The sequence below is a fragment of the Budorcas taxicolor genome, chromosome 2 (assembly GCF_023091745.1).
Source record: "Budorcas taxicolor isolate Tak-1 chromosome 2, Takin1.1, whole genome shotgun sequence".
Lineage (NCBI taxonomy): Eukaryota > Metazoa > Chordata > Mammalia > Artiodactyla > Bovidae > Budorcas > Budorcas taxicolor.
The window spans coordinates 83322120-83349890 of record NC_068911.1 but is presented as its reverse complement, the minus strand read 5'-3'; the positions used below and the strand labels follow the sequence as shown (position 1 = coordinate 83349890).

The 27771-nt window shown below is 37.4% G+C and overlaps 1 protein-coding gene across 1 annotated transcript; it reads right to left on the bottom strand.

The window, feature by feature from the left end:
• Positions 1–72: 72 nt before the first annotated feature.
• On the bottom strand, positions 73–27771 carry CYTIP (cytohesin 1 interacting protein). Its single transcript, XM_052636071.1, has 8 exons — positions 27595–27771; positions 19904–19953; positions 19587–19641; positions 15542–15644; positions 15232–15325; positions 12402–12471; positions 3445–3511; positions 73–533 (listed from the first exon to the last, which is right to left on the bottom strand). Exons 1-8 carry the CDS (start codon positions 27769–27771, stop codon positions 73–75), a joined length of 1077 nt encoding a protein of 358 aa, XP_052492031.1.

Here is a 27771-nt window from a genome sequence, read left to right as displayed (position 1 = left end):
CGGGTGGAGTTGATCTAAAGGAATCTGAAGATATTTACAAAATAAGCTAATATGAAAGGGCATGACAACCCATTAAAAGCGACTCTCTTCCTCTTCCACAGCGTGGTGAAGGCCTGGGATGAATTTCAACAGCTGTTTCCGGACACTTCCCCTTCTGCTTTTCCTGGGCAGGGTCCCATACATGCCTGAGAAGTTACCTTCGCACAAAGGAGACATGGACCCACTGCTGGCAGAACTAACGCTCCGATTCCTCCTCGAAGAAGACCTCTTCAGAAAATCATCTCCTTCCCTGGGGACAAAGCACTCATCATCTGTGCTTGTCTGGCGGCTGAAGGCTTCCCGACTGGAGTCTTCAGACACACAGGTCTGGTACCCATCCTCACTGTCTATCGTCATGGAGCTCAGCCAGCTCTTACAACTGCTTGCGCTGGATAATCGATTCCGGTCCAGGAGGGCGGGGCCAGGCAGGGGTCCAAGCAGTGTGAATTCATCTATGTCCATATTTTCCAAACTTGGGCAGTTAGTTGCATCACCTGGAACGCAGAAAAGAAAGCGTACTGTGAAATAGATCTAAGCATCACCTCTTACAAGTAAATACATCAAAATTTTTCTTTGAAAGGCACAAGAAAGAGTAAGAGTGAATAATTCTTTTCACCAAGCTTGCACAAATAAGTGACTGTCTATGAGATCATTTGATAAGCTTAAGAGTATGATTTTTCAAGCTATTTGTCCATAGACTGCGTATGCTCAGTTACTTGGTTGTGTTTGACTCTTTGTGACCCTGTGACTGTAGGCTGCAAGGCTCTTCTGTCCATGGAGTTTTCCAGGCAAGAATACTAGACTGGGTTGCCATTTTCTACTGCAGGAATCTTCCTGACCCAGGGACCAAACCTCCATCTCTTGCATTTCCTGCATTGGTAGGCGGATTCTTTAGCACTGTGCCACCTGGGAAACCCTTGTTTATGGATTAGTTTCATGTAAAGGATTCCATGGTCACAAAAATGGTCTACATTAAATAAATTGAAACAAAATTCTTCACATTAGAACAGTTCAACTCATCTAACAGTATTCCAGTGCAACTTTTGAATTTTCAAAAGAATCATTTCTTACATTGAAGTGACCCTGCCACTTTTTATTAAAATCATCATAGAAATGGGTTCCAAAGAATATACTTGGAGAAATGCCCTCTTATGGATTTTCTCTATTTTAGTTCCTTTGGTTTTTAGTTACCGTATTTTTAAATAATTGTAAAATTATTATAACATAACTTGAAGTGTATGGAAAGCACAGTTATAAAACCTGCACCTTACGGACTGATTATTAGAGAATTCAAAGATGTTTAGAACAGAAAGGATATCTTAGAGCCTCGATATTCCCAGTTTATTCTTAGAATACTTTAATACTTAAATTCTTCGAAATGGTAGTGTACCAGAAAACATCCCTGTCCTAAAATAAATAATCACTTGAAAAAATTGAATGTTATCTGCTTGGCTGAATTTCTTCATCAACCTTTTATAATCTACATCTGGGCTCTCCAAACTCAAATTTTAATCTCACACCAACAGCCTGTTCATATCCCACTTGCTTATGTACTGTCTGAGTTGTTTGGTATGCTGCTAAAAGAAAGGCGATTATTTGTAATACTAGCCAGAAAATAAAAAAAATCATTTGAAGGTGACTTTGCTTCAGGAAAAGTAATAGGACATTACACACTCAGAAATGTGTTTTTTAAACCTCATGCTCATCGTCTCTACTGCTGCTCTCCTTTGCCCTTGGTTGACAATATTAAAAGAAACTGTTTGTTTATTTTTCCATTTGATCTGCAAAGTTGAGTAGGGTCAACCCTGTAGTGACCAGTTATAATGCGTTCTTTTTTGTTAACAAAACCTACTTTATTTCATCTGGCAACAAGTTGATGAATGTCTTCTGATTGGAGAGCATTTGGCTTGTAGAATCTCATGCCCTCGATATTTATTCTAGGTCTATAAAAAGTAAACTTAAGAACTCTTTTATCTCTGAAAAAATATAGACAATGGCCAGTATAGGCAATGAGGAGCCAATCTCCTTGAACCTGAACAAAGGACCTTGTCTATACAAGGCCATGCCCATAGAACCACAGAACTGCCTACACTTATCAGATCAAAACCCCATCTCCCCTCTAGGATGCTCCTCTGCAAGTCTGTAGACCCTGAAGTTTACAGAAATCCAGGAAGTAGCCATATATTTGTGCCTCTGCTGCTGCTGCTAAGTCGCTCAGTCGTGTCCGACTCTGTGCGACCCCAGAGACGGCAGCCCACTAGGCTCCCCCGTCCCTGGGATTCTCCAGGCAAGAACACTGGAGTGGGTTGCCATCGCCTTCTCCAATGCATGAAAGTGAAAAGTGAAAGTAAAGTCACTCAGTCGTGTCCGACTCTTTGCCATCCCATGGACTGCAGCCTACCAGGCTCCTCCATCCATGGGATTTTCCAGGCAAGAATACTGGAGTGGGGTGCCACTGCCTTCTCTGAGTTGTTAGCAAATTTTAGATCCCTCAGAAAAACACTGTTATACATTTTTAGGAAAATTACTTTGTAAACACAAATAGAGAAGTAACTCATACATGTTTCATTTTCTGAAAAGAAAGAACTTGAACACAAACTTCTGTCATAAATTAGTGCCAAATTAAGAATTAAATGTATCTTTTTTCTATAAACAGATGGTCACTTTAACAGATATTGTAAGGTTATAAATAGAGACTTTAGGTCAGTCTTATCTAACAAATATATAAGCTATATTTCACACCCACATAGCTAGTGGTTTCAGTGCATTATTTGCATACATAAGTTCATTCTTCAGGTTATACCAGTCACACAGCAAGTGCCAAGTCAACCAATGTTAAATTCAACCCTTCTTCTCAGAATGCATACAATGGCAAGAAGCATGTATTTACTGTTTTAAAGATCCTTCACATTTCCTGGGTTTGAGGGCCATGAAGGAGAATACCTCTGCATTATCATAACTTACACAATTTGAACAAATAATACAAGCTCCACCCAAGAAGCACGCTACCATTCCAGTTTCAAGAGTTTCTCAGAACTACGCAGCCCCTGAGCCATAGGCATTCTCAGGAATTTAAGTCATCTGCCAAAGTAATAAGAAAATGAGGCAATCATTCATATCGCTCTTCTGAAATCCCCAGGTGCTTCTTGCGAGTGTGTGCATGCATGCGTGTCCATGTTTTCATGTGCATGTGTTATGTGTATGGAAGAGGGAACGTCATGTGACTTACCCCTCCGCCAAATACACTGGTCACTCCAAAAGCCAAGCCAAAGGAATACAGACTATTTTTGACCCATGCTAGACAATTTTTTCCTTGTAATGATGACAATCTTAAAACAATTTAGATACAGAAGTACTGAAAGAATGAAATATAAGTGTGGTTTCTGAACCGGAAATCACATTTACCATGAAGCAGGCGCTGTTCCTGTAACTGCAGAGATCTGAACTCCACCCATTTCTTCTTCAAGGTTTGCTGAGAAAGAAGAAAAAAAGTGCTAATTATTAGGAAACCCCAGAGAAGACAGCAATGTACTTTCAGCTGTTCAGATATGTCAATTCATTTTTTTTTTCATTTCTTTCTAGTGCTAACAATCCCTCTCATTCATTTGAAAGATTTTGTGTGTGTGTGTAATAGGGGAATATTGGGAACACCCATTTCTCAAGAAATAGTCTAGTAGCACCAACAAATTGAAACAATGACATTGTTTCAATAGAGATGACAGATAATAGAAACAATGACATTTATGATTTTTTTATTTTAAATTATTGGAAAAGCAGATTGCTTGGGTTTGTGTCCATTTACTAGCTGATTCAGCAAGACTTTAAACTCTAGGCTTCTCTCATCTATAACATGAGGACAACAGAACCTAAGCCCTTGGATTTTCATGAGGATTATAAGTATTAGTAGATGAAAATGGGTGGAACAGTGGATACAGCTTAGTAAATGTTCCAAAAATGTCATGATGATTTTGAATGGACACAGACGATGTGGTACATATATACAATGAAATGTTACTCAGCCATGAAAAAGAATGAAATAATGCCATTTGCAGCAACATGGATGGGCCTAGAGATTTTCACACTAAGCAAAAAGCAAGTCAGAAAGAGAAAGACAAATACTATATGATATCACTTAGATGTGGAACCTAAAAAAAAAATGATACCAATAAGCTTATTTGAACTGCCTTATGACCCAGCAATCCCACTGCTGGGCATACACACCGAGGAAACCAGAATTGAAAGAGACACTTGTACCCCAATATTCATTGCAGCACAGTTTATAATAGCCAGGACATGGAAACAACCTAGATGTCCATCAGCAGATGAATGGCTAAGAAAGCTGTGGTACATATACACAATGGAGTATTACTCAGCCATTAAAAAGAATACATTTGAATCAGTTCTAATGAGATGGATGAAACTGGAGCCGATTATACAGAGTGAAGTAAGCCAGAAAGAAAAACACCAAAACAGTATACTAACACATATATATGGAATTTAGAAAGATGGTAATGATGACCCTGTATGCGAGACAGCAAGAGACACAGATGTGTAGAGTGGACTTTTGGACTCTGAGGGAGAGGGCGAGGGTGGGATGATTTGGGAGAATGGCATTGAAACATGTATACTATCATGTAAGAAACGAATCACCAGTCTATATTCGATGCAGGATACAGGACGCTTGGGGCTGGTGCACAGGGATGATCCATAGAGATGATATGGGGTGGGAGGTGGGAGGGGGGTTCATGTTTGGGAACTCATGTACATCCGTGGTGGATTCATGTCAATGCATGGCAACACCAATACAGTATTGTAAAGTAAAATAAAGTAAAAATAAAAATTAAAAAAAAAACAGAAACAGATTCACAGACATAGAAAACAAACATGCTTCTCAAAGGGGAAACGGGTCAGGAGAGGGATAAATTAGGAGTATAGGATTAAGACATACACACCATTATACATAAACTAGATGAACAACAAGAATTTATCGTACACCACAGAGAACTACATTCAGTATCTTATAGTAACATGTAATAGAAATCTGAAAAAAACATATGTATAACTGGATCACTTTGCTGTATATCCGAAACTAACACAATACTGTAAATCAACTGTATTTCGATTAAAAAAAAATACCACCATCATTCTATAAGCTTGGGTCACTACCACTATATTTTCTGCTGGATATCTATTTATTTTCTATACACAAAAAGGGAAGCTGACTAGCTTTAAAAGATATCCTTGGAGCGCTAAACTTAGAACATTTCTTAACAGTTCTTGACCTCTTAACTGCTTCCTTCCTTGTCTGCCCCGTGCATGAGAACAGTGGCCCAGGGAGGGATGAAGTGGCTGTTGTAATGGTCACGACTGCTCATGAGGCCTGGCCCACAGCCAGGCTGTGGATGGGAATCGAAAGTCAACAAAGCAGGAGGCATCTGACAATGCAAAAAGGCTCCTTCTCCCCTCTCTCTGCATTTTACTCCACCCCTTCCTTTGCCACTTCAGGTCCCCACAGCAAGCCCCCAGATTTAGGTCCCCTACCACTCAGATTTGCCTGTGGACATTTATCAGGAAGGAAAGGCAGCCTAGTTAGAAACAAGTGGTCCTTTGTACAAATCAGTCTGGAAGGGGCAGACGAAGGCTAAAATGGGAGAGTGGGGGGAAAGTACATGTGGAAGAGGAAGACTAAAGGAAAAGAAAATATTACAAGAATGTCATTAAATGTTTAAGGGGGACTCTGGCTGTTCAGGGAATGAACAATCACTGGGCAGGACTTTCTCAGCCTTGATAACAGTAACATATAGCAGCAGTCCTTCTGCCTGTCAATAAAATATGTAATCAATAAGTCAAAGACATAAAATTCCTCGCTCAGTTAATTCCTTGTTCTTTCTATACTATAACATAGTGTACCTGGCTCTAAGACTGCTGGGCCACCTGAATAATAGCGCTTATAAACCTGAGGTCATGTGACGATCAGAGTCAGGAAACCAGGAAATACAGAACCCGCCTTTTTTTCTTTCTTAAAGAGGTTTATCTCTTACCAGAGAATAGAGTCCAACTGGGGAGCATAAGGATAGACCAATACTCAAAACTAATTAGAAGTAGAAGAGGAAGTTGTATTTCTGTACTTACTACCTATAAATACAAAGTCAGGGCTTGCCAAATAGTTTCTGTGAAAATAAAGGTTTTTACGTATCAAATCTGTGGATTTGTCCCAGTCATCTCAGTATGTCGTCACTCAAACCAAGAAAATACCAGTGTAAAGAGCAGCTGTGTCAAAGTGACTGAGAGCTTTTAGTCTGTAATGAAGCTTCCCTATTTTCCTCAAAGTCTGTTTCGGTCTATTATTAACATCACAGTGGTGTATTTGGACAAATCTAACCTCTCATTATTAGAAGAAAATTGAAGCATAGGTGAGATCTAACCTTATTAGGCCACATCAGCTCAGCTCACTGTGCCTAGGTCAGTGCCTATCATACTGAAGCTGCTCCTTAAATGTTGGCTAAACGAGTAAATGAAAGGGTGGCTTTCTGAAACAACACTCAGCTGTCACAGGCTGGATATTTGGTTGAATATGTCTCCAATGTTTTCATTCTCCATGAGACTTTAGATAAACCTTTCCATGGCACTTTATTACTTATATCCCACCTGGGCTTCCCTGGTGGCTCAGACAGAAAACAATTTGCCTGCAATGCAATGCAGGAGACCCTGGGTTTGAACCGTAGGTTGGGAAGATTCCCTGGAGAATGGAATGGCCACCCACTCCAGTATTCTTGCCTGGAGAATTCCATGGCCAGAGGAGCCTGATGGGCTACGGTCTGTGGGGTCACAAACGGTAAGACATGACTGAGCAACTAACACTTACTACTTCTATCGTGCTTTCATAGATAACTGTCCTAAAAGTTCCAAACTAAAAAATAAAGGTTCAATGTAACAAAATGTTTCCCAAGGGCTACAAACTCAGTAAATATCAGAGAATAGCTCCCTTAGTTAGCCCACTAGATGTGCTGTTTCCATGTCAAACATTTGAATCATAGGTCACAAGAAAGGGAATCCCTGAAAATTTAGCTCAGAAGGGACCATTGTTTCTGAAGAAGAGGTCGTGGCCACACAAGGAAGCTTCATGAGACACGATGCCACTAACGTAGCAGGATGCACAAACTAAATGTCACTGTGTGAAGGGGAAGCCATCCTGACTGGTTAATAGGTCAGACCCAGACATTTCTAGCCCAGTGATGAGCTGGAAATTTCACAATTACAAGATTAGAAAGGCAATAGAAATGAAAGATGATGAACAGGAATGAACCCAAAGTTCTACCAGACCTGGAGAAAAAAGAAAGAAGTCAGGAGAAAATTAGACCCTATGTGAGGCAGAGACAAAGACAGGTTTTCTGCTTGAGAGAAGAACCTTGGTTAAGCTCTACCACCATGAAAAGCAGGCTGAACAAAGCTGCTAAGGGTGACTATAGCTAATGGAAAACATGTACCCACAGGGGCAGGAGCACATGAGCACAGCCTCACGACCCAAGCTGCATACTGGCCCCCAGGGAAGGCATCCAGGCTGCCAGACCTGGCTCTGTACTGGAAGTCTTGAGTTGCAGAGCAGAGGCCACTGCCCAACTCATACTGAGTGGCACAGAGAGGCCAAGGGAAGCAGGCAATCCACACTCCAGAACTCCACAGAAGTTTAATGATAAGAAAGACAACAAAACTGATAATCAGTCTATGACTTCTCTCCAAACAAAAAATAGAAAAGTGTTCAAAAACTTTAAAATAAAGAGTATTTGCAATCCTCTGAGAGAGAAATGTGATGTTTCTAAGAACAAGAAATTTGAAACAAAGGAAGAAAAGAAAAGATAGGCATGAAAAAGAATTATTTGAAAATAAAAAATTAATTTTTAAAACTCGATAGAAAGAACACATTCTATACAGAACACAGACAACATTACTGCAGATATTATGCAGGAATTAAAAAATAATGTAACGATGAAAAGAACTGAAAAAAGAATGCAGATATAGTAGATACATACACATACATACGTATAAGTGAGTCACTTTGCTGTACACCTGAAACTAATGTAACTGATTGCAAATCAATTATACCTCAATTAAAAAATTAAACAAAAATGTGATACAAAATCTGAAAGAGTGGTTAAGAAGCATGCAAGGTAAATCAAAAGATTCTGAAATGTGCCTAGCAGGAGTTTCAGAAGATTATCCAGGGAATGATGAGGAAGGTATATTCACAGAGGTCAAGCTGATAATTACCCCAAACCGAAGAGTCACAAAAAAAACTGAGGACACTGCAAGTTCCCAGCAAGAAAAATTTAGAAATGAATCCAAGCCTAATGAGACTGTGGTGAAACTGTAGATCAGGAAAGACAAAAGAACTCCTTAAAAGCAACCAGGAAAAAGATGAATAATTGACCAAAATTGAAATAATGGGTTTTGAAAAGATCCCCAAATAGGAAATCCTCTAGAGAGAATTACCAAGGGAAAAAAAAAAGACATAAAAAGTAGTACAAATGAAAATGGGGACATAAGCATAGCTTGTTATAAAAGAAAAAGATGAAAATAGAATGTTTATTATCAACTTCATGCAATAAATTTGAAAACTTCAAAACTTTACTAGCAAAAACATCATTCAATAAAGCTGGCTCAAGCAAACAAACAAACAAAAGCAGAAACCTTGAGCAGTCTTATAAAGAAACCAAAACCGAGTTTAGAAGTATTCACATCAAAAAGAACCCCAAGGCGAGGTGATTCAGATAGTGTTACAAGAATTCTACCAGAGGATAAAAAGGGGAAGAGATTCCTCAGCTCATGCTAAGAGCCTAGTAAATTCGATACCGAAACTAAAAAAGAAGATAAAAAAAAGATAGTCTGAGAGAAGAAAATTACAGGCCATTCTACCTGTAAAATGAAGTTATGCTCAACAGTTCTAAAGAAAATGTCAGTAGGCAAATCTACAAGTATATAAAAAATATAAATTATGACCACAATTTGCATAATTATGTTATAGTTATTATAATTATGTAAATTATGGATGTATTATAGAAATGCAAGGGTGTTTTTACATTAGAAAATCTTTAAATGTTATTCACCAAACTGATAGATTTTTAAAAATAAATAAGAAGACCATCTCAACACTTACAGAAAAAAAAATGTATCTGATACAAGATAATACACAAGCACTGTAAAAAAGACTAGCAAACTTGGTATAGAAGGGAGCCTTCTTAACATGAAAAGAATATCCCTATAGATAAGAAAGAGTCAAAAGAACTCCCTTTATGGTCAAGAGCAAAGCAAGGATGCTTACTAGTTTAGTTTCTATTCATCATTTTATTATAGACCTTACCCAATATAGCAAAATAAGAGCTGAATATCATTCCTAATAGTTAGTATCTTCATGAAAAACTCAAAATAATCTATAGATAATTAGAAATTATATAGTCTGGCAAAGCGTTTGAGTATAATAACAGCATAGAAAAATTTATTTCACACATCTATGCATAAACCTCAAAACAATATTTTTAATAAAGTAATTATATAAGAAGAAAAATCATTTTACAAAAGAATAAATCTAATAAAAGATGCATAAGATCTATCTGCATAAAAATATAGAACCTTATTGAAATACAAAAAATAATTTAAAATTATCTAGTGAGATAGTCTGTCAGTAAGAAAGCTCAATAGCATACGGATATCAGGTTTCCTCAAATTGATCTATATAAAACCATGATACCTATCAAAACTCCAAAATTAGTTATAGAATATGACAATCTGATTCTAAAATGTGCAAAGACAATTAAAGAGCCAAGAATAACCTAAAAATTTTGCCCAATCAGACATCAATATTTATTATAAAGGTAGAATAGCTGAGTCTGAGAGAAACAAATTAATCAATGAATCAGAATTAGAAGCCTATAAGATCCATTCATGTATGGAACTAGTGTAAAAACAGAAGTTTCATTTCAGGTCCCCTGGGGAAAATGAAAGACTGTATAAAGTAAATGGTACTGGGAGAACTGAGTTTCCAAAGAGAAAAAATAAAATAAAATTGGAATCTTATCTGATACTATGTAAAAAATTAATTCTAAGTGAATTAAAGACTTCAATATTTAAAATGATGCTTTAAACTTTTAGAAGAAAATATAGAAAATGCAAATTACCTACAAAAGATAAACAATTAGGAGATCCCTCACAAACAAAATATCAAAGAACAATACAATAAAAGGACTAAGGAGACAAAACGTCAGCTTAGAATAATCCAGTTACCTATAAAACTCTTTCAATAGCAGCAGTGAAATACATATTTTTCAATAAAGACCCACCCACCCTTACTGAAAGAAACACTATGGCAAGAAGGAAAGTGAACCCAAAAGTAAAGAACAGAATATAAGAAATGGGGCAAGCCCATCAGTTCACAGGTTGGTATATTCACTCATTACCAGCAGTTAGGAATAAAAACCTGTCCTTTTTATTTGGAAAATTGATAGAATTTTCTAAAGTAAGCAATAATAAGGAAGATGGAGTCTTAAATGGACGTTTAAAGATGTTAAGATTCCTGATGTTCTGGGAGAGGATGGAGGTGTTGAAAATTTTCTAGGTTAGAAAAACAATAAAGTATGTATATTAAAACTTTAAGAGAAAATGTTCAAAGCACAGAAAATGCTTATAAACATGCAAATATGTGTCGTGCAAGAGAGTTCTTTATCCCATGAAACATAAACCTATTTTTCACTTATGTTTTAAATAACATTACTAGCTTATATTCTACATTTCTTTCCTTTTTTTCTTACAAAAGGCTGAAACAGCCAGATTTATTTTTTCAAAAAAGATTTTCACTAAGACTCTCTACTGCAGAAACAAATCAGCTTTCAACAGTTTTAAAAAACCTAAAGATAATATGATGAGCTATTTACTCCTTACCAAACTTCAATGATAAAATGTTAGAGACTCTTCTTTTAATTTGAAATCTAACACTCACTATTTGCAATATCCTGAAGGCCCTAACCAATATTATAAGAGAAGAAAAAAACAAACTAGTTGACTAATTGGGAGTAAAGGGGCAAACTTTTATTATCTGCAGATAATATGTTTATATAAAAAAATCCAAGGGAATCTGCAAACATACAGCCAGAATAAAGGGAGTTCAGCAAGACTCTTGGATTTAAAACTTTATATAAATATCAATAGCAACAAGCAGTTGCAAAATTAAAAGACCACATTAATTACAGCAAGAAAAATTTAGAAATAATTATATTTATTAATTAAAGCCACAATTTAAATTTATTTATTATATGGGAATAAATCTATCAGTGCATATGTAATAAACATATAATATGTGATATATAATCAGTGTAAATATAAAGTGGATGAAGAAAATACAGAATGTTTTTGAAGTACATAAAAGACTTGAATGGAAAGACACAGACCCTGTGTTTGAAGTAAGGAAAGCAAAATCATAAAAATGTTCATTGATCTCATTTATTCTATAAAGACAATTCAATTCTTATCATAAGATAAGAGGATTTTTTTTTCAAAGAATTTTATAGATTGATTCAACAGATCAGAGGGATAAGCAAAATGATAAGAATATAAAACTAATGTTGACAAAGAAGAAAACAGGGCTTGTTGATAAATTAGATGTGGGAGAAGGGAGGAATACAAGATAATACAGAAATATGGTAACTCTACCCTCTTGGACTCAATAATTAAGATGCACATGAGTGAGGTCCTAGATTTCATGGCCTGCCAGAATTTCCTCACGCTAGGAAACTGAGATTTTTAAGACCCTCAAAGGGCCCAGAGAATATTTACTGAACATCCTGCATTGTGCAATATCTCCTGAAAACTTCAATTTCTTCTCCAGAGTTGACAGTGTATTTGCCAACAGAAGTAGATTCAAGGATATCCACAGGAGCAGAGGAACTTGATCTTTGTAGAAAGAAGGAGGCGAAATGGAAGGAAACAGAAAACGAAAATCCCAGGCCTTCCTGCACACACATACAGCACTTGGGAAATCGACAGCTCCTCCATCTTTGTTTTTTCCCAAACAGAATGTAAATCAAAAGAGATCCCAGGTGCATTAATGAAACTTCTTCAGGCAATGTGCTTTCCTGTTGCCTTTCTGAGCCCGATAGACACACAGGAGGAGGAAGGAAGGACGTGATTTGCCCTGGTTTGTAGAATTTAATATTCTTGTAAAGGTAATTGTATGGCTCTTGATAATTCAGCAGTTTAGACTCATCACAACATTTCATCTTCAAGGGCTATCTCAATTCTTCAAATAGATCTTTATTCTTCCACTCACACATTCAAGGATGAAAAATTTGCCCCACTGTATTAAATTAAATTACCTTTAAAACTTGCAGCTTTGCCTCAAGCTCTGTTCTTTTGAGAATCGTTGTTCCATTAAGAGTCTCTATCCTGTTTTAAGAAAAAATGGAGGGGAGTGGGAAATAACATGAGTGATTCTCTCAAACAAGCACCATCCTTTACAGAGTACTACACTTTGAGCACAGACTATCCTCAAAAAGCAACATAAATGTCACCATTCTCATGGCACTTCAAGTATCTGGACCTAAGCCAAACTTTCTGACAACATTCAAAGAAAGAATATGGAAAAAACACACACACACACACACACACCTTTTGAGAGGGTGACGAGAAGAAAAGGCTCTGTTTTATATGTAAACTGTAGCTCATTTTATAAAAGCCACTCTAGGGCAATGGTGGTTGTTCTCTACTAGAACGTAGTGTGTGGTCTGGCTGAACCACCTCTTTCATTTGGTAAATATTCATGGGGCACCTGCTATGAGCCAGACTCTAGACATCATGCTAAGCGTGAGGAATACAGCAATTGAAAACCTGCGCTAGGGACTTTCAAACAATGAAATAAAAAAACTGCTTCTTGAAATGGGAAAATCTCTTCTTCCTTAAGATTCTAGAAAGTTCTACCTCTGTAAATTGCCCGAAATTCAGAACTAAAACAAAAAGGATCAAAACTGCTGAGATTTTAACTTTCAAATGACTCATCTCAAAACTTTTAAGTGTACAAATTTTAATCCTAGAATTATCCATTTAATGGTGTTCTTTCTCCCTACTTGTTCTATCCTGAGTGATTTGTTTTGTGGGCTCAAGTTAGAAGCCTTTATTTTGACTACAAAACCATCATTCTGAATAAGATAAATATGACGTACGAATTGCAAAACTAAGCATCTTTTTAAGTACTGGTTCAAAGTCGTTCTGATAAATAAGCTGTAACTCTATAAAGATGCAAGAAATTTGTCACGGCCTGGTAAAATAATAATATTAAATGCAGTCTATTGGGTATAATGCTGTTTCCGATAGCATTATACCCAAGACAATGAGATGATAGCAAGCCAACACACCAGTTTTCTCATTACGGGCTCTTGACTCTAGATGTTAGGGAAGATCCATGTGAATCTGTTTGGTACCTTACTGTTGATCTGAGCTACCCAAGCAACAGATATCTGTGGGCAGAACTGTAGGCATAGATTGGCCGCTGTCTTCAGTATTTGTACAAACTGTCTATCATTTCCCTGCCCTCTGGATTTCCACCTGTCTCCACCCACTACTCTTTAATTATACACCTGCGGTCTGCCCACTTCACCCATTTGGAATACAGGTTTCTGATTCTAACCACCAGCACATTCCCCTGAACATGTTCCTACCTCATGGATTGAAATTTCTCTGGAGCTAGAGTGGTCCCCATCCTCTATCCTGAACTCAGCAACCATAGAGTTGGACAAGGTCCTCTTCTACCACCAGTCATCTTTCAAAATTACTCTCACAAAACCTCTCCCAACCCCCCAAAAAACCATCCTTTGAAGTTTTAGACTAGAATCACAAAAGAGTGTCCAGGGAATTTTTTATTGGCAGCTTGCAAGGAACAGCTATGGGATAGCTGGAGAAAGGATCCTGGCATCCAGAGCAGATGGTCAGATCCCAGTTCAGGCACTTACTAAGTGGTTGGTTTTAACTAAACCTCATTTCAGACTGAGTCACTTCACTTATAAATAGGAATAAAATCAACTTCACAAGATGACTGTAAAGAATAAATGCGATAATCAGAATAAATTCTAAACTATTACACCTGACTGGTGAGACCCATGCTCTGCTTCCTGGAGAACACTCTGTCTTCATTTCTTACTCTACTCTTCTTAATTCACCAGCCACAAATTAATTAGACTGGCTATCTGTCTATCCCTTGAACATGCCAAGCCTACTTTGATAACTCAAACCTCTCTTTTACCTGAAAAGTTCTCACCAGGAGTTCATCTAACCATCCCTTCTCATTATTTCACTCTCAGCTCAAAATTCACCTTCTCAGAAAGGACCACTTGTAACACTTAAGCTAAAAATGCAGCCCTCTCACTCAGTATTTTATCCCATCCCTTTGTCTACTTTCTCCATAATAGTCCTCATAATTTAAATGTCAAAATTACTTAAGTTTGTGGGCTTCTCTTACCTATCTCTTTCCATAATTAATAAAACAATAGAAGAGTCTTTGTCTCCCCGAGCCTATCACAGAGCTGGAAATATAGTATTTGCTCAATAAATATTATTTTAATGAATGGGTGAATTCCATCTTTGTCTTATTAGGTTCTAAGGGTGGAAACATCAGTTGAATCTCTATTGGGGAAACAAACATCCCATTAGTAAATTGGGAATAACAGCAGGTGTCAGTGTATATGTTGCAGGGCAGGAGGGCTGAGCAGACTGTTCTTTCAGACAGAACACTAGGAGATAAAAACAACTGGCTGGTGGTATAAGAAGAAAAAGCTCAGCCCTTCTGAATTTCCATTTGCTCTAACCACAGGATTATGTAAACCACGGAAACTGGATTCATTCCTCTCTGTCTAAAGAGAATGTAGGCCAGTTTAATTGAATTTGAATCAAAAATAAAATTTTAAAAATGCTATCCTTCCCACTCAGACATTGGGCTACTGATGCCCTCTGACTTCAGATGTTGACAACATGTTCAAGTTTGAGGAAACCTTGAGAAACAAAAGGAACTGATAAAAACGTCTGTACCCAATCCCCAAGCTATGGTGTGCTGCCTCCCTTGTGATCCTGAACAAAAAACCTATTCATTCATTCAACAGGCATTATGAGAGACCGTAACAATTTTTTAAGCCCCACGGGAAGCAACCAGATAGTTACATTAACAGGTTTCCTGACGATCTGATCAGGTCAACAACTTGTTTGTGGGTAAAGCCTTCTGTGCTCACACCATTGATTTTTGCAAGGACATCACCTGGGAGATGCCAAGAAAAAGGAGTATTAAAATGGTTGGTTAAATAATCTTTCCTGACCCACAAATGAAACAAAACACACAAGCCCCAAACCTTGGCAACATAAAGGAGCTGAGGAAATTCAAAGCAACAATCACATCCTGACCTCCACCATCAAAAAAAAATTTTTTTTTCTTGCTATTTAAATAATTCCAAACATAAGCATAGTTCTGACTTACCAGCTTGCAGGCCAGCACAGTGTGCTGGGCTGTCCTCCTGGATTTTGCAGATCAGGGTGCACATATCTGTGGAGCAGGTGTTCTGGTTTGGGAGCCTGTAAGTCTGTAAAATGAGAAAGATACATAATTACTATTAAAAAACTCAAAATCTATTTGTCAAAAAAATTGAGCAGTATCAATTACCTTACATAACATGATACATAAGTACAAAGAACAATCTGGGAAGCTTTTCTGAGTATAAACTGAATATAAGCACCAATCTGACACTTCTCCCACACATTCTGTAGCTGACCCCATTCATTAAAAAAAAAAAAAAAATCTGGGGCTTCCCTGGTGGCTCAGTGGTAAAGAACCTGCCTGCCAATGCAGGAGACACAAGTTGGATCCCTGGCCCAGTATTATCCCGCATGCCAGGGGCCAACTAAACCCATGTGCCACACCTACTGAGCCTGTGCCCTAGAGCCTGCGAGTCGCCACTACTGAAGCTGACATGCTCTAGAGCCTGTGCTTTGTAAAAAGAGAAGCCACTGCAATAAGAAGCCCACTCCCTGCGACTAGAGAGGAGTCCCCACTCACTACAACTAGAGAAAAGCAACACAGCAACAAAGAGCCAGTACAGCCAAAAATCAATAAATAAATGTTAAAAGAAAACACAACTGGCTTAAGAAAGGAAGCAGTGTAAGACTGGCTTAAGATTTAAGACGTTCATGCCTAAGAGACCACCTGATGCTATTGGGTATTTAACAAGAAAAATTCAGTTTCTCTTTCCCCAGTAGGATAAACAACAGTAGCCAAGAGCAGAGAGAAAAATCTCTATGTGGTTCTCCCAAGCTAAAGTACTCATTACAGGAGCATATGAAACATTACACATCCAGCAAGGGAGATATGCCAACAATAATTATTTTAAATCAGAGTTCTGCAAATAATGACAATCTGCCCTTCATTAATTCAAAAGTTTTATAATTGACTCAATTATCTTCATTCCTGAACACTCGTTGGTACACCTGCCCTGAATACTCACCAATTCATTAGCCACTCGACTAAAAGAGAAAAAGTTATGCTTCATCTCTTGCCTCAATTTGGCAAAAGCAACTTGGTTTTGTTTTTCCTTTCAATTTGTACCAAGAACACAGCACCAGTGTTTGATGAATAGAGTGGCCCAGTGATCTATATTCTTCTTTTTCACATATTTAAGTTATGAGGTCTAGTTCCATTTAGAATCAAAATTAGCATTCTGAGTTGAGTAAGTCTTCCTAATATCTGTTTCCTAAAATTAAACCACATCCCAGTACTGCTTCCTTGTGGAAAAACTAATGTCCGATGTCCATTCCTTTATATTTTAGACATACAGTTTCCAGAACCAGCAGAAGCACAAGTCAATCAATGCAATGAACTTCTAGAAACTTGACTTTGTTAACCTTGAAGGGATTTCTATTTACTCTAAAGGGCATTTAGAGTCCCCCTATCTTAAAGGCAGATGAGACTTTTAGAGATCATGTAATCTACTTTCAAGACCCTGATGCTAAGAAAGATTGAAGGCAGGAGAAGAAGGGGACAACAGAGGATGAGATGGTTGGATGGTGTCACTGACTCGATGGACATGCGTTTGAGCAAGCTCCAGGAGTTGGTGATGGACAGGGAAGCCCGGCATGCTGCAGTCTATGGAGTCGCAAAGAGTCGGACATGACTAGCCAACTGAACTGAACTGAACTGAATTTACTTTCCATCAATATGAGAGATTCCTTTAACAGATTTTTTTTGCCAGGGAATCTTCTTGCCACCGCCCTGGCCTTTCCAGAAATGAAGCATGGTCTGGTTCACGCAACACATGGACCAAAGCTATAAGAGACCTTCCTTTGGGAAACCACTGTTATAATGATTCTCATTAGCAGTGAGAATTTATGCTCCATGTCCAGGAAGCAGAGTAAGTACAGTGAAGGGGAAACGTTAATTGGGGTAGCATGCACTTGCGTTTGTTTGCCACAGGTGTAAAATTTGTGGTTCGAGATAGGCAGAGGTCCAAGAGCTTTGGAAAGAACTAATCAGTTGGACATTTTTCTTTTGCTCAGTCATTTCCTAGAGACACAAAAGTACACTACTTTCTCATGCCCAATACCCTTCATTCTAACACTTGTCATTTGCCTACCTTCTACTGGAATCAGGCACATTATTTAGTACTTCACATAAGTTATCTCACTTAAAATGCCTAAGAACCTACTAAAGTAGCACTGAAAGAACACAAATTCAGTTGTAAATGAATCTAAGGTCTGTGTTCTGGTCTTGCAACATGACTGTCCATATCAGCAAAACACTAACATCCATGGAAACCAGCGGAGGTGAACTTGTTCTCTCCCAGCATGCCCTGTGCCCCACTGACCAGGATCCAAATACGTGTTAATGAATGGAGGCACAATAAGGGTATATGAGATTCTGCTTGGCCTTTAAAATGTTCTCAGGGCATGCCCTCTATTTGACAATCACTATAAGCCTTGTCAGTACTAGGTAATAGGTAATGCATAGAGCTAGTAATGGAAAGCATACATCCATAGGGAATTTGCAGAGGAATGGACCCTTGCATCACTAAAATACCATGCTACAGTCCAGAGTTGAAGCCATCATTCATGTGAATCCACAAAGGTTCAGGCCACTAAAACCTGCTGTCTACTAATGACAGTTTTGATTCTTGCTCCATGCAGTGTTTATGGTATGAAGGAGAGATGTTGGAGAAGCAGTGATATGTCTATAGAAAGATGAGAAGAGATTCTCCTTGGTCATGTTAAGTAAGGATAAATGAGCAGTCTTTGCTCCTGTTTTCAGTAGCAATCACTGCACATCCTTGGGCATAATTCTCATTTGAAAAGAAGTGGTCACAAAAAGCACAGTGTCTCTACAATACAGAATAGGGAGTGTTTCATGTGAATGAGGAATAAGAGAGAGTACTATGCTTCTAAAGCCCAATGAAAGAATTAGAGATTTCACCAAATTCAAAAGTAGAATTCAGAAAGGAGAAGGTCTCTTCTTTTCTCTGAGAGCCTTCTCCCTGCTCATTGCAGCTAAAGTTCCATTTTGTTTATTCTTAAAACGCATCTTACAGAGCAGCATCCTGTTCCTATTCTTAAAACACACTGAGTTTCCAATTGTTGTGCTGATAATTAGTCACCAAAGTTTTCTGAAGCCAGCACCAAAGTTAAGACATAAAAACTGATGTTTGGTATGAGGATATGATTATGCAGAATGCTTCTAAAAGAAATGCAAAAGTGTACTGGAAAAAGAACACAGTAATACTTAAACTACTTCTGTTGCGCTTAATTAGACATGCCTTTGTTTGACCTAATGCATCATATTTACAAATATAGCCATGAAAAAGCAGACAGCAAGTAAGAAATTAAATTCTTAGGCTATTAAATAGAAATCCATAAAGACTTAAAATTTCCTACAGCATGAGGCAATACACGCATACAGCCAAATATTCTTAAGCATTTTCAAATAATAGTGATAAAATGTTACCACTAAGCAAAAGAGTACAAACTTCTCATAAAGTCCAATATGAAAACTTTAGTATTTTCAAATATAATAGTAACTATAAATGAATAGATGCAGTCCATATACACAAATATATTTCTGTCAAGTATCTCTGAATACTGAAGTGTAGGCAAAATCTGATGCACAGTAGAAGAAATAATTGTGCAAAACCCATCACTAATGCAAATATATAAGATTCACTTATAAAGCATACGTCATTCTCTTATTTATGAGCTGACTGATAGCAAGAATTTCTGATCAGTCTCAGACCGACAAGAAGAATAAAGCAAAGAGAAACAAGAAGTTGAGTAAATCTCAGGGTGATTACTTTATCTGCTTGAATGTTTTCTTTCCTTGATGGTACCCAACAAACCAAAAAACTACCAAAAACAGCCACACATAGAACACAAGTCACAGCCTCTCTCAATCCCTAAGCCCAACTTCATTCTTTCTTTGTAAATATCATGACATTGCCAGTGCCACTTTCTTAATTAAAAGTCTGGAAAATTTGAAAACTGCCCACCTGAATTTCAAATCCAAATGTTCCATTATCTTGTTTTTCCACAGTAACAAGCTTTCTGTAAAAAAAAAAAGAAAAGCTAGGAATGAAGATCAAAGTGTCACATTTGGCACATATCTATCATTAAAAATAACTGCCAATAAAAAATAGCTGATGTTTGTATAAATTGTAGTATGTATGACTGTGTCTGTGTCTGTGTGTGTGTGTGTGTGTCTGTGTGTGTGTGTGTGTGTGTGTGTGTGTATGAGATATCAACAGCCTGGAAAGCTGTGTTCCTAAACATCTTGGTGAGACACCAAAAAATAAATGAAATTCTTTACCTTTGAGACCAGGAAAAGTCACCTACAGAACTTGATCTTGTCAGAGCAAGCTGAAAAATAAAAGTACACAGTTATTGAAAGATCCTTAAGACACAACTGTAAAATGTTCTAAATCACAAAGGACTCTTCTTTGGCCCCACTCCTGGAAAATTGTTACAGAAAGGCAGTAATTTCCATTCTCCAGTGATAGCAAAGGAGAGCTGGGAAAGGAACCATTCAGGTATTTCATTTGAAAGATTAAAACAGGCTTCGATAATAACACCCTATGGCAAAAGAGTTAATGTAATGTGGCAAAATTCCGAAGCTTCCAAAAAGAACTTCATATCTAATCTGTATCTAAAATAGCCTCTGAAAGTTTAACCACAGCAGTTTATAATCACACTGAAATCCAAAGAAAAAATAACACCCATAGAATGGCATATAAAACAAAATAGTTGATAGTTTGGGGAGATACTGATGAAATGACTGTTTATTGTAATAGTTTAATATGTTAGTGTTTTTAGAAGGATAAAATCATCTAATATCTAGAAGCATAATTTGGGTAAAAAGAGGGACTCAAAACCTCAATTATTTTTATGATTTATTTTTGCAATTGTTTTAAAAGAGTACAGTAAGATTTCTATCCAAGAAAGGAAAGGAACTTCAGAATGGTATAAACGTTGTAAATGGCATAAACTTTTGCTTCCCTGGTAGCTCAGACAGTAAAGAATCTGCCTGCAATGTGGGAGACCTGGGTTTGATCCCTGGGTAGGGAAGATCCCCTGGAGATAAGAATGGCTACCCACTCTGGTATTCTTGCCTGGAGAATCCCATGGACAGATGAGCCTGGCAGGCTACAATCCATGAGGTCTCAAAGAGTCAGACAGGACTGAGCCACTAACATTTTCACTTTACTCCTCTGCATGTTTTGGGAAGAGATCATTTAAAGATAAGCTTCCAGGATACAGTCTATCATTATAAATAAAGGAAAAGTTGCTGAAAGGTGTCATTTCTTTTAAAGTAATTATAGTGAGTTTTGTGTGTCTTGTGTTGGTTCTTTGCTTAGGCATTAACAAATGTGAATCAGCTCTTTCTCAAGTGTTGGTTCAGGGTTCCAAAACAGAAGTTCATGCTACTGGTTAGTCCAGGGTGTTTATTTAAGTGGCAACCTATTATGCTTCTTCTATATCAGTGACTATAGAAAATATCAGGAGATAATGCAGGTGTCCAAACAAATAAAAGTAAAATAGAAGCTAACAGCCAAAAGGAGAAAAGTATGCAGAAGAAATTAAAGCACAAATGAAATCTTCATTAAGGCATATGTTAGAGAAGCTACATCACTGTAAGGAAATTGAATTATCAAGTACAAAATGCCAGCATTCTCACAAATTTTCTTGAATGGTTCAGTGTTCAGAATTTGGCCACTGGTCAGTATTGTTAACCCAGTGAAAAAACTGACATCTTCCTACAATAATAATAAATTTATTATACTTTCCTCTTTTATTAGTTCTGGACTGCAAATCATTTATATCATCTTGAAGACTACAACAAGAGAAGGCTCAGAACTGAAAAAAAAAAAAGTTTCTCTATATTTGCTTTAAAAAAAAAAAACCCTAATGGTGGGAAAGATTGCAGGCAAAAGGCAAAAGGCAGCAGAGGATGATACAGTTAGATAGCAACACTGACTCAATGGACATGAATTGGAGCAAACTCCAGGAGACAGTGAAGGACAGGAAGCCTGGCATGCTTCATCCATGGGGTCACAAAGAATCAGACACAACAGCAAGTGAACAACAGTCTATTTTTAATTTATAAGAACTAACTGTGGAAGGCCTATTAGAGTTTGTATGGTTTGTTTCAGCCTGATTTTGTCCTAATAGGTACCATTAACAGGGGTGGGGACCATTCAGCTATGCAGTGGGCTGCCTTCTTGTGGAAAAGAGCAATAAACTCGATATGCCCAAGCATTCTCAACCTCTCAACTATACTATACTCATATTTTCTTAATTTATTTTCATTACCTCTATTTGCTTGGCTTTTATCCTTATTTCAGATGTAAAGTACTTAGGTAGGTCATGTCATGCTATCTGTAAATCATAACTAGTGTTTATATTTAAAAATATTATTCTTGCTATCAATACTCGTCAGATTATGCATATATTTATAGATATGGAAGCATATATGTATACTTATATGAAGGGCAGATGGGATTAAATGCCTCACTTCTGTTCATAATTACTTGTAGCCTTTGGGCCTCTTAGGGGATATATTCATTTTATTTCTACCCCAACACCTAGCACAGGGTTTGGAATAGAATGGAACCATATAAACAGAAAAACAGAAGCAAACCACTAGATAACAATACAATCAAGTAAGTGGTAGTGGGAGATGCAAAGTTTTATAAAAGAGTCTTCAACTCTGTCCATTAAATTAAATATTCATAGGAAAAGCTCAAGGGTAGAGTTTTAAAAATATAAAATAAAATTTTAAATGGAAGAAAACAAAGATTAAAAAAAAAAAAAAAACACCTGAATTCTAAAACAGCAAGGACCATAGCAAAAGAACTAATAGAAAACAAAGTCAGTCAAACTCTAGCTAATTGACCTGATTAAAATGGAAATATCTACCTAGAATAATAGGAGATGCAGAGCAAATACTCAGCTCTTGGGGACTGACTTGGGTCATCAGTGAAACAAAGAAAAAAAATCAGGCTAAATCAAATTATGAATTAGTTTCCACTCTGGATCAGCAATGAGCCTGTCATAGGCACCTAACATTAAATACACAACTGTTAAATGAATGAATAGTTCATTTTCGTTCATTTTCCTTCATTTAGCAGGAATTAATGAATTCTTAAAGTGTGGAGACTTTTTCGTCATCAATTTTAAATACACCTTTGCTAAGCAAATAATCATAGCATTGATGAGAATCTCAAGATTTCATCTCATCCTCCATTAACCTGTCTTCTAAATCAAAAAAAAAATCATTCCAGATAAATTCAAATACAAAATTAAGTCCACAAGACAAATCCAAGACCTCTGTAAAAAGGAAATTTCCCCACCTCTCTTGGGCTAAACTTTCTACTCTAGCTAATTAGATTAAAATGGAAACTTCTACCTAGATGAGATGCAGAGCAGAAACTCAGTTCTTGTGGACTGACTCAGGTTCAGTGAGAAAAAAAAAAAAATCAGACTAAATCTAATTATAAATTAGTTTCCACTCTGGATCAGCAATGAGGCTGTCATAGGCACCTAACATTTAGAATTAAAAAAAAATTTTAAATACATGAGGCACCATCAAATTCTCTGACACATGCCACATCCAGACACAGTACCTACTTGTTTTTGATCTGAACTCTCAGACTCAGGCAATGTGGAATGTTCTTAGGGTTCAGCCAAAGGAATGTTCTTAGGAATGTTCAACCAAACTATCTGTCTAAGTGAAAAGAAGTATGTCTGAAGTCTTATCAAATATTTTTACACTTTAGAACAAGTTTTGTCTGCAGCCCTCTCCCTGGAGTGAGCAGCCTTCTTCTAGAATCTGACCAGTGGAGTCTCTGCTCCCTAGACTGCCCTCCCAACCGGAGTCCTTTCTCAGGGCTGGAGGGATGACACCAAAACTCCTGAATGAGGAACTGGTATGCAACAAACAGCAGATGCTGGCAACAGCTGTCTTTTATTACACATTATCTAATATGAGAAATCTAGGTTTAGCAATTTGGCAGGGCTGCAAACTACACATTCAATTATATCTCCTGAGAAGACAAAGCTCTTGCTAGCTTCTGATCCCTGGGTTGGGAAGATCCTCTGGAAAAGGGAATGGCTACCCACTCCAGTATTCTTGCCTGGAGAATTTCATGGACAGAGGAGCCTGATGGACTACAGTCCATGGGGTCACAAAGAGTCGGATGTGACTGAGCAACTAACGCTTTCACTTTTTTTCAGCTTCTAATATAAAGATGCCTGGGGTTTGGGCTGAGGATCCCAACTCTTGTGTTTTTAGTCAGGTGATTTAAAAGCTTACCAAAAAATGTAACCTAATTTTTGCTGCTGTGAGATGATTCACAATGTCCCTCTTTAGTGGGAAACAAAGACCAAATATTTCAACTGTCAGTTTGCAAAAAATAATAATAATCTGTAGCAGAGCCAGATAGTCAGCCCTGCAGAGGAGCTTGTAGTTTCATACTGTAGTCACTTCTGCTGCTAAGTAACAGCCTGCTACTTCCTCTCCCCACTGTGCACCCATTTCCTGAAAGTGTCATGAGTGGGGGAAGGGGCAGATACCTACTCACAGATGAGATATTTTTGTTTTTGTTATTTGTTTCGAAAGTCCACAAATTGTGTGTTCTGCTCCCTTTCCAGTACCCTACCTCATTCTCCCAATTCTTCGATGAATACAGGTTTTTCCCCTTTTTGAGTCAGGAGGCTTAGAATAACATGGCTCTGCAGAAATATTTTAAGATTAACAAAATAATGGAGCTGAACTCAATTTCTTAACTATAAGTGCTCTTGAGGAATGTAAATACTGTACAACACTGCAGCTTCTCAAGAAAATCTTATTGTGGGCTCATGAATCTCTTTCAAGAAAATTTTTTGGATATATTCTCTAAGAGCACCACAATATGGATTAGAGAATACTTATCAAATTCTTTTGTAATGAAGTTAACAGTTTTCTACTAAAAGTATTCATTAAATGTCAGAATATCTTGTTGTCATCAAGAACACTTAGGAATTTTAGTGACAGATGAGTGTGTGGCCAGAAATAAAAGCTCCTGAAGGGCAGAACCCAACTCAGAAATACATACTAAGTTAGCACAATATTCTATATCTGACTTATAACTGAAATCACCCTTCCAGAAGTTGTCTATTTAGGAATAATTTGATAACCAAAGAAAACCAAACAAAAAGAAACAGTTTGTGGTCCCACGAATGCATATTCAGTCTTCCCCTCTGTCAGTTTTTCACTATAGCATTCAGTGAAAACTACTTTCCAAGGGTGACCTACTGCCCTTGGGAAAATGGGTGTAAGGCCCATGGCTACTCTTTTAGTATCACAACATTCATCAAGATAACCTTACTTCATACCATCTCCTTCCTACAGGATTTTCCATTGCAGGGATTTTTTTTCCTAAAACTGTGTTCAAAAGTAGGAGACCTCACTGGGTGTATGTCACCTCCTACAAATACAGGTATCGAGATAACATAAACACAGAGAAATCTATTTTTAAATAATGTTGAGTGCAAACACCCCAGTGATTCTGAAGATTAACCTGAAACTACGGGCTAACCAGATACAGCTTGGCAGAAACCAAAGCCAGTGATAACAAGAAGTATGAATTGTTGATGTCAGCACTGAAAGGGTTGAAAATAACAGTGGGCAGAAAACACCTGCTTGTGGGATTGCTTCACAGGGATCTCGTTGCCTGCAATTCAGTCAGTGCCAAATGAATAGTTATTCTGTAAAGACCAGTTAAAGGAAATGAACATCCATTTGGAAAATTCTAAATGGTTGGAATAAACTTGCATCAAGTCTCATTGATGATAATTGTACAGAATCAAATATATCATATACAAATGTTTTGTTTTGCTTTTTATTTTCTTTAAGTAAATTTCACAACAGTAACAAAAAACTGTCTAAATAGGAGGAGTCTAACCCTGGGAAAGAATATGAGGAAAGGGAGAAGAAAGGGCCTACAAAAGATGTGAACATATAAGGAAAATAATTGGTGAGGAAGTGTGTGTGTATGTGTACATAGATATACAGATCACACACACACACACACACACACACACACACACACACACACACCCCTGTATCTCATATACCTAAATCATTCTCATCTTCTCCCATAGCCTCCCTGATTGCTTCTTTTTAGTTCACGCTTTCTTCACTCAGGCTTAAAATCAAGTGTGGCTCCCTCTTCTTCACTGCTTTTCACAGCCAAGTCTTTGTGTCTCTTCTCAATTCCTTCAGTTCCTCTTTCTCCAACTACTGCAAAAATTGCTCCCTCACCACTAGGCTCTACCCATTTACCGACAAGCAAGTTTCCAGAGTAAGGTTCCTGAAACCTTGTATTCAGTCATGATCAGTTCCCTGCGTACTGGTCAGATTACTACTTCCTCAGGGGAAGTGTCCAAGTCTTATGAAAAACAGCCCAGCTCTGAGGTCTCCTCTCCTCTCCCACACAGACACTCATTGGGTCCACCTAACACAGTAATATACTATTACTTAAACTTCCCTAAGGGCCCCAAGATCTGTACCTCAGCATTTTAATTATTCCTTTGCTCTGGAATACCCTTCAATATCCAGTATATCTATCCTTGAAGGTTGTATTCAAAGACATGTACTTGGGTTAGAGCATGTATGTTACTTTATATTGTATAACACCTACTTGTTCTGTCTACTCAATTGTAAACCCTGTAAGGCCAGGAAATTTTCCTTCTCATCTTTATACACTCTACACTGCTATACACCTGAAAAGTGAATAAAGGTTTTGGTACTTCCCAAAGGGGCTTTATTTTCAGACAGTAACTTGATAGGAATGTTTTTTATTAAACTTAATGTCATAAAGGCACTTTGGAATTGAAAAAGATCAATCATCCAAACCAGAACAAATTATTTCCTTATCTCTCTTGAAAAATAACAAAGAATCAGCTATGTGCATCATTTAAAAAAGATCATGACTCTTCCACTATGCTATAACTCTGTAATCCTGAAATTAGAAGGCTTAAGAGGAACATATAATGTGCATGCAAGATTTAAGGGCAAAACTTCATGCTTTAAAACAATTCTAAATATTTTTGTACTCAGATGTGTACGTGGAGCATTATAGCAAGCTAGCTAACCAAAATCTAAAGAGATTTTCTGGTTTAATTCTTTTTTACAAGTTGGAAATTGAAAAAAACTCACAATAAATCCAGTTGGACATGGATTTTCCCAAATGAGTTTTCCTCTCTAGGGAAATACTTTGCAATCACAATTAAAATAATAACATAATTACTGAGTTATTTGGCACATACTACATGTCAGTCATTCTGTTAAACACGGTGCTTTTCTTCACTTACACCGCAGAAGAGCCCTGCAGGATGGTTCTATTACTATCTTCATTTCAGAAAAAAAGCAAACTGAATCTTAGAGAAGAAAATTACTCAATATTCCACAGCTACTAAATGGCAGATCTTGCACTCATTTATCCAATAAAAGTCTTAATTCCCAATAGTGTGAGGTACATCCAGTGCCCAGAACTAAAGATAATTTTGTCAATAAAACTTGCACTAAAAAATAATGTATTTTCCCTGGATTATGAATTGACATGACTATTAGAGACTGGGAGAGAGGCTGGGAGGGAAGGACACAATGGGAGACATATAGGAAAAAAGAACAATAATTCTCAAACTGATTGTGTCTATAATACATACCATCTTCAAGTTGATATGCTTAATGATTTTTAATTCATCAGAATACCTCTTGTAGTGAGAAAATAATCTTCTTTCAAGTTTTGCCTTACAAATGTTTCCTTATGGTCTTAAATCTTAAGACTTAATGACTAGAGTCTGAGTTCTCTGGGCCCCTTGCCTCTCTCTTCACCCATACTCTGAGCCACTAATTTCAAAGGATCTGAAATAACATTTTTAACATGCAGTCAAACAAACATATCACTCTTCTCTCAAGAGAACAAGAACACTGTAAAAGGTAAAAAATAGCACTCATACCTGCTTTCTTCCCCGAGGCAAAGTAGCCACAGTATCTGCCAGCATTTGAAGCCTTCTCTTGTCATCATCCGTAGTAAAACTGCCTGTGAGTGTGGAGTAAGAGCTATGCCCTGGACCAGCACAGTACTCCATGAAATTGCCATTGCTGCTCTGTTTCCTGAGCTTTTGTAAAGACAT

What these genes read in the sequence shown, in the direction of transcription:
- CYTIP (XM_052636071.1), bottom strand. Translation starts at nt 27,771, where the DNA reads ATGTCTTTACAAAAGCTCAGGAAACAGAGCAGCAATGGCAATTTCATG. An exon ending in CAAAGCTGCAAGTTTTAAAG is followed by an intron (nt 3,512 to 12,401) that starts GTAATTTAATTT and finishes CTTCTTTCTCAG; the next exon opens with CAAACCTTGAAGAAGAAATG. An exon ending in GGAACAGCGCCTGCTTCATG is followed by an intron (nt 534 to 3,444) that starts GTAAATGTGATT and finishes TCTGCGTTCCAG; the next exon opens with GTGATGCAACTAACTGCCCA.